The sequence below is a fragment of the Trichechus manatus genome, unplaced genomic scaffold (assembly GCF_000243295.1).
Source record: "Trichechus manatus latirostris isolate Lorelei unplaced genomic scaffold, TriManLat1.0 scaffold00045, whole genome shotgun sequence".
Taxonomy (NCBI): Eukaryota; Metazoa; Chordata; class Mammalia; order Sirenia; family Trichechidae; genus Trichechus; species Trichechus manatus.
Genome location: NW_004443981.1, coordinates 5,016,885 through 5,035,527, shown reverse-complemented (window position 1 = coordinate 5,035,527; position 18,643 = coordinate 5,016,885). Strand labels below are relative to the sequence as shown.

At 47.5% G+C, this 18,643-nt stretch overlaps 1 protein-coding gene across 2 annotated transcripts in view; it reads right to left on the bottom strand.

Moving 5' to 3' along the window:
- Positions 1-18,643, bottom strand: part of SLC24A4 (solute carrier family 24 member 4) — a 210,439-nt gene that overhangs the window by 12,284 nt on the left and 179,512 nt on the right. For both annotated transcript variants that reach the window (XM_004376678.3, XM_004376679.1), the window contains exons 12-13: positions 16,469-16,682; positions 1,689-1,855 (exon numbers count right to left, since the gene is read on the bottom strand). In XM_004376678.3, the coding sequence (XP_004376735.1) occupies positions 1,689-1,855; positions 16,469-16,682 (381 nt within the window). The remainder of the gene's footprint in view (positions 1-1,688; positions 1,856-16,468; positions 16,683-18,643) is intronic.

Genomic DNA, 18,643 nt, shown 5'->3' with positions numbered 1-18,643 from the left:
GGAGACTCTAACCTTAATCATCCGAACAAGCATGGAAGCAGTGCTGGTGGCCCCTCATGGTGTAGAGGGCTGATATTTTACAGTTAAGAGCAGTCGGCCCTGCTGCAAGCTCAGCCATAAAGCCTGACCAGACAGGAAGTGAGATTTGGTTGAAAATGGAATATGAAGTACTGCTAAGTTACTCCAGCCCAGGAAGGGCACTGTGAGAAATTGCTCACTGCTCGGCAGGAAAACTGAGTATTATTTAGTGAGCTTCTTGGGCTGCTACTAGATAAACAAAAACCAAACATACCAAAAAAAATCCTCAAACAAACAAATTTTTGCTGTCGAATTGATTCTGACTCATGGGGGGGCATCAAAATCTACATTTAACAAGATCCCCAGGTGATTCTTCTGTATAATAAATTTGAGAACCACTGCTCTACTACTGGTTCTCAGAACTGGTCCCTAACCAGCAGCATTATGGGAACTTGTTAGGAATGCAAATTCTCAGCAAGGCTTTGAACCAGAACGAACCTGGTTCCAAGCCCTGCGCAAATGTTAAGCACTCGGCTGTTAGTTGAAAGGTGGGTGGTTTGAACTCACCACCTGCTCCAAAGGAGAAAGACTTGGCAATCTGCTCCAGTGAAGATCACAGCCTAGGAAAGCCTGTGGGGCAGTTCTACAGGGTCCCTATGACTCAAAATTGACTCAATGGCACACAGCAACATAACCACTTCCCTCTCTTTGTTCCTGGCTCCCACTCAGGAGGAGGAGGAGGAGGAGGAGGAGGGAGAGGGGGAAGAGGGGGAAGAGGGGCCCCACAGGGCGGCGCACTGCAAGGGGAAGGAGGCCTGGCCCAGTCCTGCCTGGTTTGCACTGGGAACTGTCATGCATGGCCAAGGGAGCTTAGGAGGAGCTATGCCAAGGCCTCTGTCTGCAAAACTTCAGTCCAAATGGCCTCTGAAAATTCTAGTAACTGAGAGTCAGTTTAGTATAGTGGTTAAGATCATGAGCTCTGGAGACTAACGCTTGAGTTTGTATTCCAACCCTAGCACTCACTAATTGCGCAACATTGAGCAAATTACTTAATCTCATGCCTCAGTTTCCCCATCTGTAAAATGGGTATAATCAAGATACCTATTCACAGGGCTGTGACGAGGATTAAGAGAGTTTATATAAAGTGCTTAAGCCAGGGGCTGGTGCACAGAATAGGGAGAGGAGCACGCCTTGGTAGGGGGCATGGGAAGAGCCGCCTTGTGAACATCTTTGTCTCCCACTGACTCCAGGCTCCTTCCTCCACATTCTGTGGAGGCTCTGGAAATGATCAGGGCCTAGAGACCATCCCGCTTTACAGAAATTCTTCCAAGTATCAGACCCAGGTCTCAACTCCCCATCCATGCCTGCTGCGTGTTCTCATGTTACTCCATCCACCCCACCAGGGTGGTGTGCCTCAGGCTGCCTGTGTCTGCTGTCCGTGTCCGTGTGAAGGTCTGTCTCCCTTCCTCGTGACTGCCTTGAAGGTGGGCATCACGCTGTGGCCATCTTGTATCCCTGGTGCAAAGCACAGTGCCATATGCCTTTGCTGAAACACCTTTCTACTAAGAAATGAGCCTTCCCTCAGTGCCTGAGGTTGGTCTTGAACGTAGCTCCTGGCAGATGCCGGGTAGGGCTATCCATACAGTCCACCCCCTGCGCCCACCACTCACCAGCCACACCATCAGGTAGGAGAACACGGCGATCCACAGTGTGGCAGTGATGAAGGTAACCATGAAAAACTTCTCCCAGGAGGGCTTGCTGCAGTTGGGAACGGTGATACACAGGAGGAAGATGAGCGGCCAGGTGAACACCCACTTGGCTTTGTCCCCTTTTGCTTCTGCAGGGAGATGGGACAGAGCAAGAAGGGAGAGGGAGAGAAACACACACTGGGTTAACACTCCTGCCAGTCTACCTGTGGGCTCATTTTTCAAGCCAAATAAGAGACTGCCACCAATGTGACTCCAAGCAACTGACCTCGCAGAATCACACATTTCCATAGTGTCACCCTGGAAGGGGTCCTAGTGAAATGACTCAGTGTTTGTTGATTGAATAATTTCAATAATTACAATGCCATCCTTGACAGATGAGGAAACCAAGACTGAGAGCAGGAAACGACATGCCTAAGGGAGGTGGAATGGGGATGTGGAACATGGGTTGGCTTTGGAATCAGACAGACCTGGGTTGGAATTCAAATGACCTCAAGCAAGCCCCTAAACTTCACTTCCACCTCTGATGATAACAGTTGTAACAGCAACAACAACAACATAACAATACTCAACATACTGAGTATTTGCTATGTGTGGCTGGCACAGTGTTAAGCACTTTGCATCTTATTAGTTTCTTCATCTGTAAAATGGGAACAATACCTCTTTCTTGGTGGTTGCAAGAATGTTGCAATGGACATAAAACATCCAGCACACAGAACCTGGCACACAGTAGGTGCTCTGGAAATGTCAGCTCCTTTGTTCCAATGTCATACAGTCAGCCCGTTGCAGATGCAAGACTAAAATGTGGGTGTCCTGGTTGGCAGTCAACCCTCACTGGCCCCTACCAAGGGAATCCACAAACAATTCAGCCAAGAAAAAGTGGCCTCAATAAGCCCCTGAGTGCAAGGGTACACATGCAGGCTCAAAGTCAGCCTGCTGGTAATGTCCGTAAACATGGAGGAGGAAGGACTTCTGAAAATTCTCTCCTTAATAAAAGCAATGAGAATGCTGGCTGCAGCTCCTTCCAAGCCCATTCTCATTCCCAAAGAATTGTCATTATTTGACCTGTTTGACCTTACTTTCAAGGCTGACTCCCAGCATGAACAGCCTTTACCTTGAGGGATTTATCAAAAATAATCAGAGGCAATTGTTGAACATTGTGGCTGTCTAAGGTTGTGGATAGAAGGGCAAACAACAGGCTGACCAAAAAGCTTAAAATGAGATGAGATGTCCATATGGGACTTTGAGATGAAAATGAGACCGGAAATCAGAATCTATATGGGGATTTGAAGTTGCAGTAAGTTCCTGAAAATCTAAAAGGCCACATGCATATGTAGGCCTGTGTGCATGCTCAAGGCTGGGCACATGCAGGAAAGACCTGAGAGGGTCCTAAGCTCATCTCTGGCTGATCTTGAGGCTCTGTGAAAGCAGGAAGTTGTAAACTGCCTGGTTGAGAGCTGAAGGTGTGTCCAACACATACATAGAGCCCCTCAGCAAAGACAGGGAGACTTAATGGTTCAGGAAACCAAGGAAATTTCTGTCGAACCAGCTAAGCTAACCTAGTAGAGTCTTCAGTAGCCACATATGACATAGAACGCAGACTTTAAAGAATGAATTTAGAAAAATAACTAAACCAACAAATAGCAACAACAACACACCCTGGAGGAAGAATTGCCATATTATATTCTTTAAGTTTTTTAGTTTTAAACAAACAACAAAATTAGGAGATGAAGAAACAAGAAAACACAGGAAAAAAGCAGTCAATGGAAACTGTCCCTGAGGAGGCCTAGATATTGGGTTTACTAGACAAAGACTTTAAATCAGCTATTTTAAAATATTTTCAAATAGCTAAAGGAAACCATGTATAAGGAACAAAAGGAAAGTATGAGAATGATGTCTCATCAAATAGAGAAAGTCAATAAAAAGATAGAAATTATGAAAAAAGACCCAACAGAAATTCTGGAGTTGAAAAGAACAGTAACAAAAAATTCACTGAAGGGGCTCAACAGCAGATTTCAGGAGGCAGAAGAAAAAAATCAGCAAACTTGAAGATAGTTTAATTGAGGTTAATCCATGCTGATGAATAGAAAGGTAAAAATATGAAGAAAAATGAACAGAGTCTTAGAAACCTGTAGGACACTATCAAGCCTACAAACATATTCATAATGGAAGTCTCAAAAGGAGAAGACAGAGAGTAAGAGACAGAAAGAATATTTGAAGAAATAAGGTCTAAAAATTCCCCTAAATTTGACTAAAAGCATTAAAGTAAACATTTAAGAAAGTAAACAGACTCCAAGCTGGAAAAACTCATACAATGGGATACACCTACACCTCGCTTATCGACTATCTCATTATCTGACATTTCACATTTACAGCAATAGTAAAAAATCTACTATTCAACCGTTTTTCTCATTAACGACGTACGTCTGGCAGTAAAAATGCTGAGGCGCAAGGCAAGAGTAACGCTGGCTGTGATGGTTAAGGTTATGTGTCAACTTGCTGGGGCCATGATCCTCACTGGTTTGGCAATTACGTAATGATGTGATTTGGAAGTTATGTAATGATGTAGTCATCCTCCATTTTGTGGTCTAATGTGGTCATCCTCCATTTTTACATAATGCCGATTTTTGCATAATGACCCGGTCTTTGGAACCTAACCATGTTGATAAGTGAGGAGTGAGTGTATTACTGAGCCATAAAAAATGAAGTACTGATACATGTTACAACACAGATGAAGGCTGAAGACATGCAAAGTGAAAGAAGCCAGACACAAAGAACTCCATATTGATTCATTCTATTTATATGTAATAGGCAAGTCCGTAGAGACAGAAAGGAGCCCTGGTGATGCAATGGTTAAGTGCTCCACTGCTAACGGAAAGGCTGGCAGTTTGAAACCACCCAGCAGCTCTGCAGAAGAAAGATCTGGCAATCTGCTTCCATAAAGATTCCAGCCTGGGAACCCTATGCGGCAGTTCTACTCTGCCACATGGGATCGCTGTGAGTTAGAATCGACTGGATGGCATCCAACAACAACAGAGAGACAGAAAGTAGCTTAGTGATTGCCAGGGGCTGGGGTGGGGGAAAATGAGGAATGACTGCTAATGTTACAAGGTTTCTTTTTGGGGTGATGAAATGGTCTGGAATTTGATAGTGGTGACGGTTGCATGACTGTGAATATACTAAAAATCACTGACTTGCACACTTTAAAAGAGTGAGTTTTATAGTATGTGAATTATATCTCAATTAAAAAGAAATTGGAAAGAAGGTTGGTGTTTGCTCTTTTAGGTCTGTACAACTGCTCCTGAATCTTCCTAAGTCTTTAAAAGTATATGCATCAAGGGAAAACAACAACCAAAAAACAGTCTGCTTACCATAATGAGCCAAGAGAATATGGTTAGCTCAAATTCAGTGAATCCGTTCATCTATCCATCCTAGATGCTGCATCTGGGAAAACACATTTGTTTTCCCTAATGTTTCTTTACGTACAACTTCCTGTACCTTGTAATCCCTGCACAAATGGCAGAAAAGCTTCTTGCCTGATTGGATTGTCTAAAATTTTTGACTCGTCCCTCGCTAGCCCTCATTCCAACTCATCTAGGCTGCCAAGGAAGGCTCAAGGCATCTCCAGAATTGACCTAAAGCTCTGTATATAGGGGGAAAATTCAATCTGGGGCAATGTAACCCCAGACACTTGAATGCCTAGGAACGTCTTTGCAGATACATTACAAATGCCATAGATGAAAGATAATTTTTGTATTTCTAGACATCAAATTGCATCAGGTGTGGTACCTTTTTGCCTGCTACAGGTTTCACGTTGGGTATCACATCCACTACAATTGTCCCACCCAGCTGGTCAGCCTCACGGCCCACTACTGCTCCCTGAGAGTGTCACTATGCTCTGACCCGTTCTCTCACTGTTGTGCTTTTCAACTGTGTGATGAAACCCATTAGTGGACTGTGAAATCAATTATGTGGATGGAAAACAGCATTTTCTTAAAAAGAAATAGGATAGAAAATATTAGAGTCACTGTATATTTGTTGTTGTTAGTTACCATTGAGTCAGCTCCGATTCATGGTGAGCTCATGTATAACAGAACAAAACATGGCTTGGTCGTGCGCCATCTTCATGATCGTTTGATCGTTGGTATGTTTGAGTCCACTGTTGTAGCTATTGTACAGCCCATCTTATTGAGGGTTTCCCTTTTTTTTGCTGACCTTCTACTTTACCAAACATGTGTCCTTTCCTAGCGATTGGTCTCTCCTGATGACGCGTCCAAAGTACGTGAGCTGAAGTCTCGCCATCCTCACTTCTAAGGAGCATTTTAAGGAGAAGACTGATTTGTTACAACTCATAGCGACCCTATAGGACAGAGCAGGGTTTCCAAGGAGTGCCTGGTGGATCTGAAGGGCCGAACTTTTGGTTAGCAGCCCTAGCTCTTAACCACTATGCCACCAGGGTCTTTGATTTGTTATGTAGTAAGAGTTAAATATTATTCCATGAGAACTGTGTTTCCTTTTTATATGTATCTGTGTGTGTGTAAAATATTTATGACTGTGGGTCATGGTCAAAGTGGAAAACTTCCATGGCACCTTCAAGTTTTAAAGTCATGCACAAATGCACAGTATCCTGCCGAACCCACCTTCCACTGTAACTTTGTAAATTGACTTTTAGGTCTATACACCAGCCTCTTGAGAGTTTGGCTAATATGAATTGGCCTCTCAAGGATTTGAGAAACTCTAGGTTGTAGTGTCCATTCATTGCTGTTGTCTAGGTAGCTTCCATTCCCCTTTGCTGATAACAGCACACCAGTTGTCCTTTATGGAACCAGCCCTCCATTCCACATCAGTCCATGTGGTTTGGACAGGGAAGACTCCACCTCCTAGCCCTGGGCATGAGATGCATGCTGGCTAATCATTTATTCAACAAATATTTAGTGTGTTCATTTTCTGTGCTAAGCACCATTCTAGGTATGGAGGCATCCAACAGTGAACAAGACAACATCCCTACCATTGCAGGGTTGACCATGGCTCGGGACTGGGCACATGACCCAAAGACAGTCAACCACAGGAACTCTGCCAGGAATCCTTCCCTCTAATCCTAATTAATCCCTTCCTTCTAACTTACAGAATCTTTTTTGCCTGGGTCAGTAGGCTCCCAGCTAAAAAGCAGGCTTCTCTGTAGTTAGTGGTAGCCATGGACAGTTTTGGACAATGAGACATAAGTGGAAGAAGTAGTCTACTTGGTGGGCCTTCTGGGAAAGTAAACAGCACCCTAATAAGAAGGGACAGCCTCAGCTGGATGTGGCTCGTGCCCTTTGCCCTTCCTCCTTGGTCTTGTCTGGAACATGGACCTATAGGAACTGCAGGAGCCACCTGGCCACCTTGAAGACAAAAGCCACTTGGCTAAGGACGAAGGACCAGAAATGGAACACTGATCATATGATAGAGCCACTGGACTCCCTCATCTCAGGACTTCTAATTGCATATGAAAAATAATACCTGGAGCTTAAGGCTCTGTTACTTGGGTTTCCATTACAGGCAGCTTAATGCAATCCGTAACTCATACAAAGGCACTCTCTGTGCACTAGGGTTAACCCAGTGGGTTAAGTCGAGACAGCTGATGGCTATCAGCGGGAAGTGCCTGAGAATGAAGCTAAGTCAGGGGAAAGCACTGCTTTGGAAAGCACCAGACAGTGTCTTACAGCCTCATTAAGGGTCTGTGTCCAGCGTGAAGACAGATTCTCCTAGTGAACCAACCACCCACTACACTAGTCTATTTGGTTGAAACCAGCCTGAATTGGGTTTCTCTTAAACCAGAACAGTCTGGACCAATCCATGGGTGAAATGATAAAAATAAGAGTTTTGGGGGCCACAGGCATGATGGGACAATGTCCATCCCCAGGGACTTCACCCTGCACTACCAAGCGTCCCTCCTGGAGAATACTCCATTCTATGGAAATAACACAATTTATTCATCTATTCATCAGTGGATAAACGTTTAGGTTGTTTTCACTTTTGGCTATTACAGTAACATCTGAGTACTAGTTTGTGTCGGAGTATATATTTTCAATTCTCTTGGGTCTACACCTAGGAGTGGAATTGCTGCCACCCCATTCGGGTACAAGGTCAAGGACATCTGAGAAATGCTCATCGCAGACTCCAACCGACATTGAAACGTAAGCAAGAGAAACAAGTGCCGCTGTCGTTCCTTTCACTAAGCTCTCAGATTTCTCTTTTGAAGTAGAAAATGACAATTTAATTATATGAGAAAAAAAATTTTTTAAATGAACTGTAACAAAACAGATGGCTAATCATACTGGAGGAAAAAATTAAGAACAGATGCAGCTGCTGATGAAAACTTTCAAAGAAATTAATTTGCACTGTTAGCTAATTAGACACCCCAGTTAAGGGAGTGGTTAACTTGTGGTATGTGAGGATGTTTGTGTGACTGGATGGAGTAAAGTATTCACGGACCCTGCAGCTAGGAACAATTACATAATCAAGGGAGTCTAGATTCCAGACCACCAAATGAAACCAAACCCATTGCCGTCGAGTAGATTCTGACTCATAGTGACCCTACAGGACAGAGCAAAATTGCCCCCTAGGGTTTCCAAGGTTGTAATCTTTACGGAAGCAGACTGCCACATCTTTCTCTTGTGGAGCAGCTGGTGGGTTTGAACCACTGACCTTTTGGTTAGCAGCTAAGCGCTTAACCACTGCGCTACCCGGGATCCTTCCATTACCAGTATCTAATTCCAGATTTTCATCACCCCCAAAAGAACTCTGTAATGAGTTATGATGTCAGTGGGGCCCAGAGCTGGGTGTCAGGGGTTGGTGCATGCAACGCCCCATTCTAAGATAACCCTCCCAACTTCCGGCCAGCTTTGCATGCCCCCTCAGGGATATGGAAGCTTTCGGAGAAGAGAGCTGTTCCGTCCTCTGAGAGGGTAAGGTTCCTCATCGGCACAGCCCCCGCCTGTGCCCAGCCCATGCCCTGCACCCTTTCTGCACACACTTACGAACACACCTGAGCTCATGGGTGTGCAGGGGAAACCGTGTGGGCCTTGGAGTCTAAAGCCCAGGCTCCGCCAATATCGACTGTGTGGCCCTGGGAAGACCCTTAACCTCTGTGTCCTCCTCTTTGAGGTGCTGTCTTAGTTTCCTAGTGCTGCTATAACACAAGGGGGTGGCTTTCAGGAACAGAAATTTATTTTCTCACAGTTCTGGAGGCTAAGAGTCCAAATCAGGGTCTCCGCCGTGTCGATTCCTTCCTTGACGGCAACCCAGGTGTTCCTTGGCAATCCTCACGTGGCAACTGTCTACTCTGTTTTTGTGTGCTTCTGTGTCTCATCTGCTCTTTACCACTCGGATGTGATCAGGTTTAGGACACACCCACACTGATATGGTCTCATTAACATAACAAGGAAAAAAATCTATCACACCCACAGGTGTAGGAGTTAGGCTATCAACACACATTTTGGGGGGACACATTCAGTCCCTAACAGATGGTGATCACAGTCCCTGCCCGAACCACTTCAATGAACTGTGGGGAGACTAAAAAAAGAAAAAAATCACAAAGCACATGTCCTGCCTTTGAAAGCATTGTCTTGAATCTGGAAGCCTCAGGGACCGTGAAATAGAGGCTGAGTCCCAGAACCCCACCAGCCCTCCACCCTACTTGCAGGTCCTCTCGGTGTAAACATTTTGCAAACCCGACGGTGGCAGGGCGGTTGATGAAGCAAACAGACCCAGCAGCTAGCCTCCTCCTTCCCCCTCCTTCCTGCTGACCTCTGCATCCCAGAACGGAAATATCAGGCTCAGGACCAGGTGCTCTTAGCCAAAGTCAACAGAAAGAGCCAGGCAAAGGAGAGCAATGTGGGGTCAGTAGACCTCAGGTGCCAGTCCTGACCGTAGGACCTACTCACCTGAGCCCCAGTTTCCTCACCTGGGAAATGGGGACCACACCCTCTGCCCAGCAGGCTGCTGTGCTGACTCTAAGGACAAATGTAAGATGCTAAGCACCATGCTGGGAACAGAGCAGGGGCTCAGTGAAGGATGGTTCTGTGCAGCCAGAGGCTGGCCCACCCCTCCTTTGCCTCACAATGAAGACTCTGCAAGCTGTACAGGTTCCCAACCGCCTTCTGGTTTAGTCTACGTCCCAGTTCAGGTTGTACTGCTTTTCTCCAGCTCCATTACAGCTTCCATGCAAGTGGACAGGCTGAACTGGCCCTCATTAGACCCCAATCCAAACTCCCTCCTGTGGGTCTGCAGAGGCTGGAAAGCTAAAACCAACATTTCCCAGACTCCCTTGCAGCTAAAGTTCTGGATTCAAATTAAGTTCCCTATTTTGAAAAGCAGAATTGAGGTGTAGCCAAGCCACCTTTCTGCTGCTTTCGATGCACTGCTGTCAAGCAGGGCTGTGGAGGGTTGGCTTTTGCTGTGGCAGCGTGTCCAGGCCCAGGTGCTGGCCTGGTGGGCATTCAGAGTGCTGGAGGTTCAACCCATTCCACTGTCTAGTTCTTATTGCTGGGAGTCGAGAGACAGCTCTGGCAGGGGCTTCCTGGTCCCTGGATCACAGCTCTGATGGCGAGGTCTTGAACTCAGTGGTTCTGGTGCAGCCCAGCTCCCTGCCTCCTTGATTCTGGAGGGGAGGCCATGCCAGCCAGCTCAGGGGGTGGGCTCTGGGAGTCATTGCCAGTGCCCAGTCTAGAGTGTCTGCTGTTGGCTCTTCCAGCCTGGAGGAAAACTGCTTTCATTAGATAAAAAATACTGAGCTTCCTTCTCCACTATGTGCTATTAACTCTTTTTCAAAACCACTCATAGCCAAAAAGTAGAAACAACCTAAATGTCCATCAACCGATGACTGGAGAAACAAAATGTGCTATGTCCGTGCAATGGAATAGTATTCAACCATAAAAAGGAATGCAGTTCTGATACACGCTACAGCATGGACGAACCTCAAAAACACTATGTTAAGTGAAATAAGCCAGACGCAAAAGGCGACATATTATGGTATGATTCCATTTACATGAAATGTCCAAAATGGGCAACTAAGTCCATTTTGAGAGAGGCAGGAAGGAGACTTGTGGTTGCCAGGGGCTGCAGGGAGGGAAGAATGGGGAGTGACTGCTCATGGCTGTGGGATTTCTTTGTAGAACAATGAAAATGTTCTGACACTAGAGAGTGGTGACGGTTGCATAACTCAGTGAACATACTAAAATCACTGACATGTCTACTATAAGAGAGTGAATATTATGCTGAGTTCTTGAACTCAGCGGTTCTGGAGCAGTGTGGCTCCCTGTCTCCCTGATTCTGGCAGGAAACAATAAATAATACAGCTGTTATAAATAACCCCTGCCCAGCCAGGGTTTGTTCTAATTGGTCTGTGAACTGACACCTCAGTTCTGCACAAGAGTAGCTGACAAGGACGCTTCTTTGAAATCCTGACCTTGACATAGGAGACAATCTACTGAATGTGCAATTTCTCTGGTGGCTCCCGTGACCAAGGCCAGAAGATCCTTTCCACCCTAAGGTAGTGTTTGTCTCTGGGGCCCGGAACACATGGGAACTGCGGTGCAGTGAGCTACTTAACATGGACCTTTTAGCCACAGTCTTTGTGACTCCCATACAATGACTGGGTAGGACTATGCAAATAAGATGCTTGTGGCCCACCAAAGGGATCGGACAACCTGCTAGTAATGTAAATAAGGTGCATGGAACTGTGGGGGGTGGGGGGTGGGACCATGCAAATAAGGTGTATGAAACCCTAACAAAGGATTGGTCAGTTTTGCCATCCCGCTAGGTTTAACATGAGCCAATCCCAGAGGCAGAGAGGAGACTCCACTACCATCAAGAAAGAAGAACCAGGAGCGAAGTGCATCCTGTGGACCTGGGGTCCCTGCACTGAGAACCTCCTAGACCCAGGAGACAGACAGAGAGCTTTAACACTGAAGAAGGTGCAAGATAATGTGAGTCAGTAAGAATGGTGGCAGAGCAATAGTGGCAGCAGAACCAGGAGACCAGCAGAAGACAGGGAAGAGACTGGCACAGAGAGAAGTGGTTACAGCGGGCACGCCAACCCATGGAGCGAGAGAGCTGAGAGCCTACAGGCAGGAAGCTTGCTGTTGGAGTAGGGTGCCTCTGGGCACCTATCAGCAGAGCTGAAGAGCTTGGTAACACTTGACCAAGCAGGGCAAAGGCCAGGCCTGGGCAGGGCTGAGAATCAAGAGAGGAGGCCTGTACAGAGGGGGCTGAGGGGAGCCTGTCCTCAGGGGGCCGAGACGAGGCCTGCACGGCCGAGAGGAAATGAGAGAGCTGTCCTGCATCAAAGAAGGGAGACTTTGCCTACATGTTTCCTGATCCTGATCCCGAGTTGTAGCCTTTGGATCCTGATCCCAAGTTGTAACCTGTTACTTGTCTAATAAACCCCATAATTACGAGTATGGTCTGTGAGTTCTGTGTGGCCATCGAAATGAATTATCGAACACAGCAAAGAAGTAGAGAGTGCTGTGGGAAGGATGGCTTGTGTTAGAACTGGTGAAAAGGTTGGAAGGTGGAGGCATGTCTGACCTCCACCTCATAGGAATCAGCCTTAGGCTGATCTTGATTCTCTTCCCTCCTCGTGAAGTTAGACGAGGAGGTCTGATGCCACAGAACCACTTTTACAGGAACTGTGCACGGAATTTCACATGGAAAGGGGCCCACATCCTCTGCAGTTTCTCCACTGCTTTCACGATGTGCCATGCAGCTAAGAGGAAAGAAAGGTGCACGGAATTCTAGAGTTCCATTTCTGCAGTCTTGCCTTACTGGGCTTAGAAAAACTGAAATGACCTCTCTCTTCCCAGCCAAGTGCTGCTGAGAACTGAGGAAGAAGGGGGTGTTGTGGGGAGAATCAGCCCTGAAAGTTTCCAGAAATCTCAGATTTTCCTGTGCTCGGTTTTACTACAACAAAAGAAGAGAGGGTTCAGTGTTGCCATCCAAACCCTGAAGAGATCAACTCAATTCAACACCGTTCACTCAACACACCAAAAAAAAAAAAAAAAACAATTGCCAACCTCACGTGGATCGACGGCTGATTTTTCAGAAATAGATCAGGATTTTCTTCCAAGGTGCCTTTGGGTGGAGTCAAACCTTTCGGTTAGCAGCTGAGCACATTAGCTGTTTGCACCACCCAGGGACTCCTCATTCAACACAGACACAAGTTATGTGGCACCCCTGTGTACAAGACCCTGCGCTAAGCTAGAAGATGCTCGAATCCTGGACAGAGGCAGCCGATTTCCTTACGGGCCCCCAAAAGGAAGGGGAACCAGAAGAAGCCAGTGGTTGGGCTACAGCATTGTTCTGACAGCGTTGTCCTGAACCAGCCTGGCTTAGAATCACTCCTTGACACCCTAAAGCTACACTGCTTCCATGCTGATAGTGGGGGGCTTCTTCCCTCTGCCCACCACCCCCTGCCACTTGTCTCTTCCCGGCCCCTGGAGATTGCTTCCTAGGGCCCAGGTTAGCAGAAAACTAGTCCCACCACCCTCAGAGCCGCCTGGGCAGCCCCAGAGCATTGTGAAACCAGAGCCAAGACGAGCTGAAAAGACACAGTGAGGGTGGGGGTGGGGTAGGGGGAATTGTTGGCGGAGAAGGTCCAGAGCTGGACATATGGAATTTCTCACGGTGCTGGGTCAGTGACTTCCCCTAATCTCCCCAGCCCACGCCAGCCTCGATTTTCCTTGGCCGCTTGATTTTCCTTAGCTGCCTCGCAACTGCATCCCCCCAACTGCTCTTCACAGCGAGAAGGGAGAAGGATGGGAAGTAACTAGTGGTTTCCGGTGGCAACATCTGGAAACACGACAGGGTCACAAAGGAAGCCCTGGCAGCTCCCCAGGGAAGGAAAGGCACTTCCTTTCCTCTAGAAGCCCAGAGGATGCTCGCAGCCCTTGGCTCTGTGATGAGCCAAGCCCAGGGGGATGTCCGGTGGCCCCCAGCTCCAGGAAGAAGGTGGACTAGGGACAAGAGGAAGTCTTACCCTGCCAGGAAGGACAAAGTTCCATGGCGTGGGCTCACAGGTGCAGAGAAGCGGGGAGCAGGGGGGCTCTGGAGCCATCTGGCTTCACCCTTGCAAGACTATGCATTCTAAGCAGACCCCTCCCTGGGGTGGGGATGAGTGGCCAAGACCCCGCAGGGCACTAGGTCTGATTTTCCTTCTTCTCAGAGAAGCACCAGATCCTGGACACAGACGAGCGGAAGGGTGGCTGGCCCTGAGTCCTCCCACCCAAGCCTGCCAAACTCCCGGCTTCAAGGAGCTGGAAAGACGAGTGGTTCTTACAGCTGCTATCTCACTTTACAAAGTAACAGCTGACCGGGACGAACAACACTCTCCCTGGTTCTCCTGCAGACCCTTGGGCAGTGGGCACTCTCGGGGCCAGGACTGAAGGGGCCAGTGGAGGGTGGGGGCTGTGGCCCAACACCTGTAAACTGGGGATCTGCTACCCACGCCACAGGGCTGGAGAACACGTACACAGAACTCACCAAATGGTCTCTCCCTCCTCCTCAGCCTTTCCCCAGGCAAGTGCCTCCATTTCCTGGACTTATGAGTGCGTGTCCCTTCCTGTGACCACACTCAACCCTGGCATCTGGTCTCCAGGCCCCGAGGAACTGGAGTTCCTTCCTGAACTATGAGTGCATGTCCCTTCCTGGGACCACACTCGACTCTGGCATCTGGTCTCCAGGCCCCGAGGAACTCAAGTTCCTTTGGTGACCGCGTAAAGAATTCTTACCAGGAAGGCATCACATTCTAGACTTTAAAATCCTCTGCTGAAATCCTGCTGTCCCTCGGGATGGCAGGACACCAAGAAGACACCGCCAACACTGAGGCCCAACAGCCCAGGCCTTCATGTCCCTGCAGGGCTGCAGGGGCCCTCATGACGGGCTAAATTCATTCATTCAACAAATACCTACTAAGTACCCACAATGTGCCAGGCACTGGCACTGGGGATACAGCAGTGAGCAAAATAGCCAAAGACCCCTGTCTTTGCTGACTTTTTAGTAGGAGGAGACAGGGAAGAGAAGAACAATATAAAATATTTCAGAGAGTGGCCAGGGAAGCCCACATTGATAGGGGAACAGTTAAGCAGAGAGCTGAAGGGGAGGGAGGGAGCTGCATGGATAAATGGGGAAGATGAGTGCAAAGGTCCTGAGGCAGAAGCATACCTGGTGTGTTCTAGGACCAAGACCGGAGGCCAGTGTGGCTGGAGCAGAGAGAACAAGAGAGAGCAGAGCAGAGGGGGGTTAGCAAGGAGCCGGCAGTCAGACCACACTGGGTCCTGCAGGTCAGACTCCAAGTGACGTGGGAAGATACAGGGGACTGGGCCAGGTGGTGGCCTGCTCTGACTTACTTGTGGGTAGGAGATGCTCTCAAATTTATAAGGTGCAACTATCTAAGGGTCATTTGTGGTCTTAGAATATCTTGCCCTAGCCAATAAGCAAGGAGCCCTGGTGTTGGGACACTTAAACGCTCAGCTGCTAACGGAAAGGTTGGTGCTTCGAACACACCCAGCCACTCCTTGGGAGAAAGACCTGGGGATCTGCTCCTGTAAAGATGACAAAAAACCAAACCCACTGCTGTTGAGTTGATTCCAACTCATAGCAACCCTATAGGACAGAGCAGAACTGCTCCATAGGATTTCCAAGGCTGTAACCTTTATGGAAGCAGACTGCCACATCTTTCTCCCATGGAGCAGCTGGTGAGTTTGAACAGCTGACCTTTTGGCTAGCAGCCAAGTGTCTAACCACTATGCCACCAGGGCTCCTTCCATAAAGATTACAGCCTAGGAAACCCTATGGGGCAGTTCTACTCTATCACACGGGGTCACTGTAAGTTGGAATTGACTTGGTGGCACCCAGCAATAAGCCAATGAAGAATGGGTGGGCAAAACGGCCTGCCATGGCAGAAGGGTTGGGAGGGTCTGAGAATGCCCATAAAAATAACATTGGCTGTTGCTTTTTCTTACCGCACAAGAAAGACAAGTTGCCCTGAGCATTTCAGTGCCGTCACAAGAGGTTACCAGCACCTCCCGCGTTACCAGCTGGCCCGCTCTCTGTCACCCAGGCTCCAGCCACACACAGCAGTGTCTGCATCCGATTGCAGCTCTCATCCATAATTCAGTACCTGGTCACATATTTACCAAGTACCTCTGGAACCTTCAGGCAAACTCATGTCAGTCCTTCACACCAGCCCTGCACCCCCACATGGAGCCGGCTGCCACTTTGTGGCCCGTTCCAGCCCTCCATCCTAAGACCTGAGCTTGGTCCCATGTATGGATTGAATGGTGTCCCCCAAAAAGATATGTTGAAGTCCTAATTCCTGTACCTGTGAACGTGACCCTGGTTGGACTCAGGAGCTTTGAAGATGAAGTCATACCGGAGTAGGTTCAGACAGAGGGAAGACGGCCATGTGGAGACAGAGTTACGCTGCAGCTACCAGCCAAGAAACGCCTGGGGCTCCCAGAAGCCGGGAGAGACAAGGAAGGATCTTCCTCTACAACCTTCAGAGAGAACACGGCCTGGCTGACACGCTGATTTGGACTTCTGGCTTTCAGAGACAATAACTTTCTGTTCTTACAAGCCTCCTGGTTGGTGGTCCTTTCTTACAGAAGCCCTGGAAATCTAAGACAGTCTCAATGGAGCCCCTGGCTGCTCGGCCGGGGCCTGGCGCTCTAGTTTAGTCCATGGAGACCAGCGTCCCCAGAACTCACCAGGTATGGAGAAGGGGGACAGGAAGGCAGCCTCAACCGGCTCTGGCTCCGGGGGTGGCGGGGGTGGCGGCGGTGGCGGCAGCTGCTCCTCCTGGTCCTGCTGAGCGTCTTCGGGGTTTTCTGTGGGAATGTTCCCATTCTCGAGGTTCTCGTGCCTCCCGTTTTGAAGCGGCTTGCTGTTCACGCTGTTTGCCGAGTTGATCAGTCTCTGCCGCTGTGTGGATAGGAGACAAGACAGACACTGAAAGTGGGAGAGTGTGCCTTACACGTGCATGCATACACACACGCATATGCACACACGGCCCTAAAAGGTTTCTACATCATCATCCCTGGAGACTGGTTTGCCTGAGAATTGGCTCAAGGATCTTGGAATCTACCTAAATTTGCCCATGTCCATTGGAAAGTTACCAGGAAGGCTTTGGGGTTGGTCAGAGGCCTGGTCTCCATTCTTAATGTCAACTCAACATGCCTTCACCTGCTTGGGCCCCATGAGGCTGGGAGGACGACTGTTCCAGGGTTCTTACTGCGGACATTCATCAGCCACCGGAAGTCAGTCACAGGAAGGGCCCCATATGGCTTTTTTGCTTAATTTTTGAGAGATACCATACAAAAAGTGCAAAAAGTAGCCTTATATTGGACAAATACTATAGGATCCTACTTATATGAAATATTTAGAATAGGCAAGTATATAGAGACCAAAGTTTATTCGTGGTTACCAGGGCTGGGTGGGAGGCAGAAGCAAGGAGTCATTGCTTAGGCGACACAGAGCTTCTGTTAAGGGTGATGGAAAAACTTGGAACGAATAACGGTGATGACTGATAAACATAATTAACGTCACTGAACTGAACATGTGAAGATTGTTAAAATGGCAAATATTTTGTTATATATATCTTTAACACAATTAAAAAAAAAAGAGTACCCTTATATTTGATGTTTTACCTCAAGATGTGGAACATTCCCAGACCCTCAGAAGACTCCCTCAAGTACTTTCCTGGGCCATTCATCCCCTCTCCAGCGGTAATCACTATTCTGACTTTTATACACATGAACTAAGTTCCCCTGTTCTTCACATCATATACATGGATTCAAACAGTATGTACCACTATCCCTGGCTTCTTTCACTCAACCTAGTACTGGGAGACTCATCCATGTTGTGGTGTGCATTGATAGTTTGCTCTTTTTCATGCTTGTGTAATATTCCATTGTATGGATAAACCATCGTTTCCTTTGCCTGCGGAGGAGCATTTGGGTTGTTTCCACTTTGGAGTTTTGATGAGTAACACTGCTGTATGCACATGTCTTTTTGAAGAACAAAGGCACTCATTTCTCTGGGGGTATCTGCCTAGGAGTGAAATTGCTGGGTTATACTCGTAACAGCAACACCTTAGAATTTCAGTTGCTTCCAATCCTTGTTAAGACTTGGTATTGTCAGTCCTTTTAATTTTAGCCATTCTAGTGGTTGTATGGTGGCATCTAATTGTGGTTCTAGTTTGCATTCCCCTTACAACTAACCATGTTGAGCATCTTGCTGGGTTATTGGTCATTTGCATAGTCTCTTCTGGTCAAGTCTCTGGCCGCGTCCAATGAGTGTGTTCTCAAAGGCAAACAAATGTCCATGACCAAACCCATCCCCTCCTCCCCGCTCCTGGCTGGCTCTTCCTCCCACAGCATTGTCGCTACTGACAAAGGCTTCTTCTTAACATCCAAGCAGTAGCTGAGGATTTCTAGGTCTCTAGTAAACCAGGAAGGAGTCATGGTGGTGCAGTGGTTAAGTGCTCGGATGCTAAGTGAAAGGTTGGTGGTTTTGAACCCACCAGCTGCTCCTCAGGAGAAACTTGTGGCAGTCTGCTTCTGTAAAGACTTTTTTTTTTTTTTTAACACATATTGTTTTATGACATTGGTTAACAACCCCACAACATGTCAACCCTCTAACTTCTCAACCTTTATTTTTGGTGAAAATACACACAGCCAAAGATACACCATTTCAAAAATTTCTACATGCACAGTTCAGTGACACTGACTACGCTCTTCGAATTGTGCTGTTATTCTCATTTAAGGTGAAGGCTTACAGAACAAAATAGTTTCTCATTTAACAGTTACTACACATGCTGCCCTATGACAATGGTTAACGATCTCACAACACATCAACAATATCCTTACTCAACCTTGGGTTCC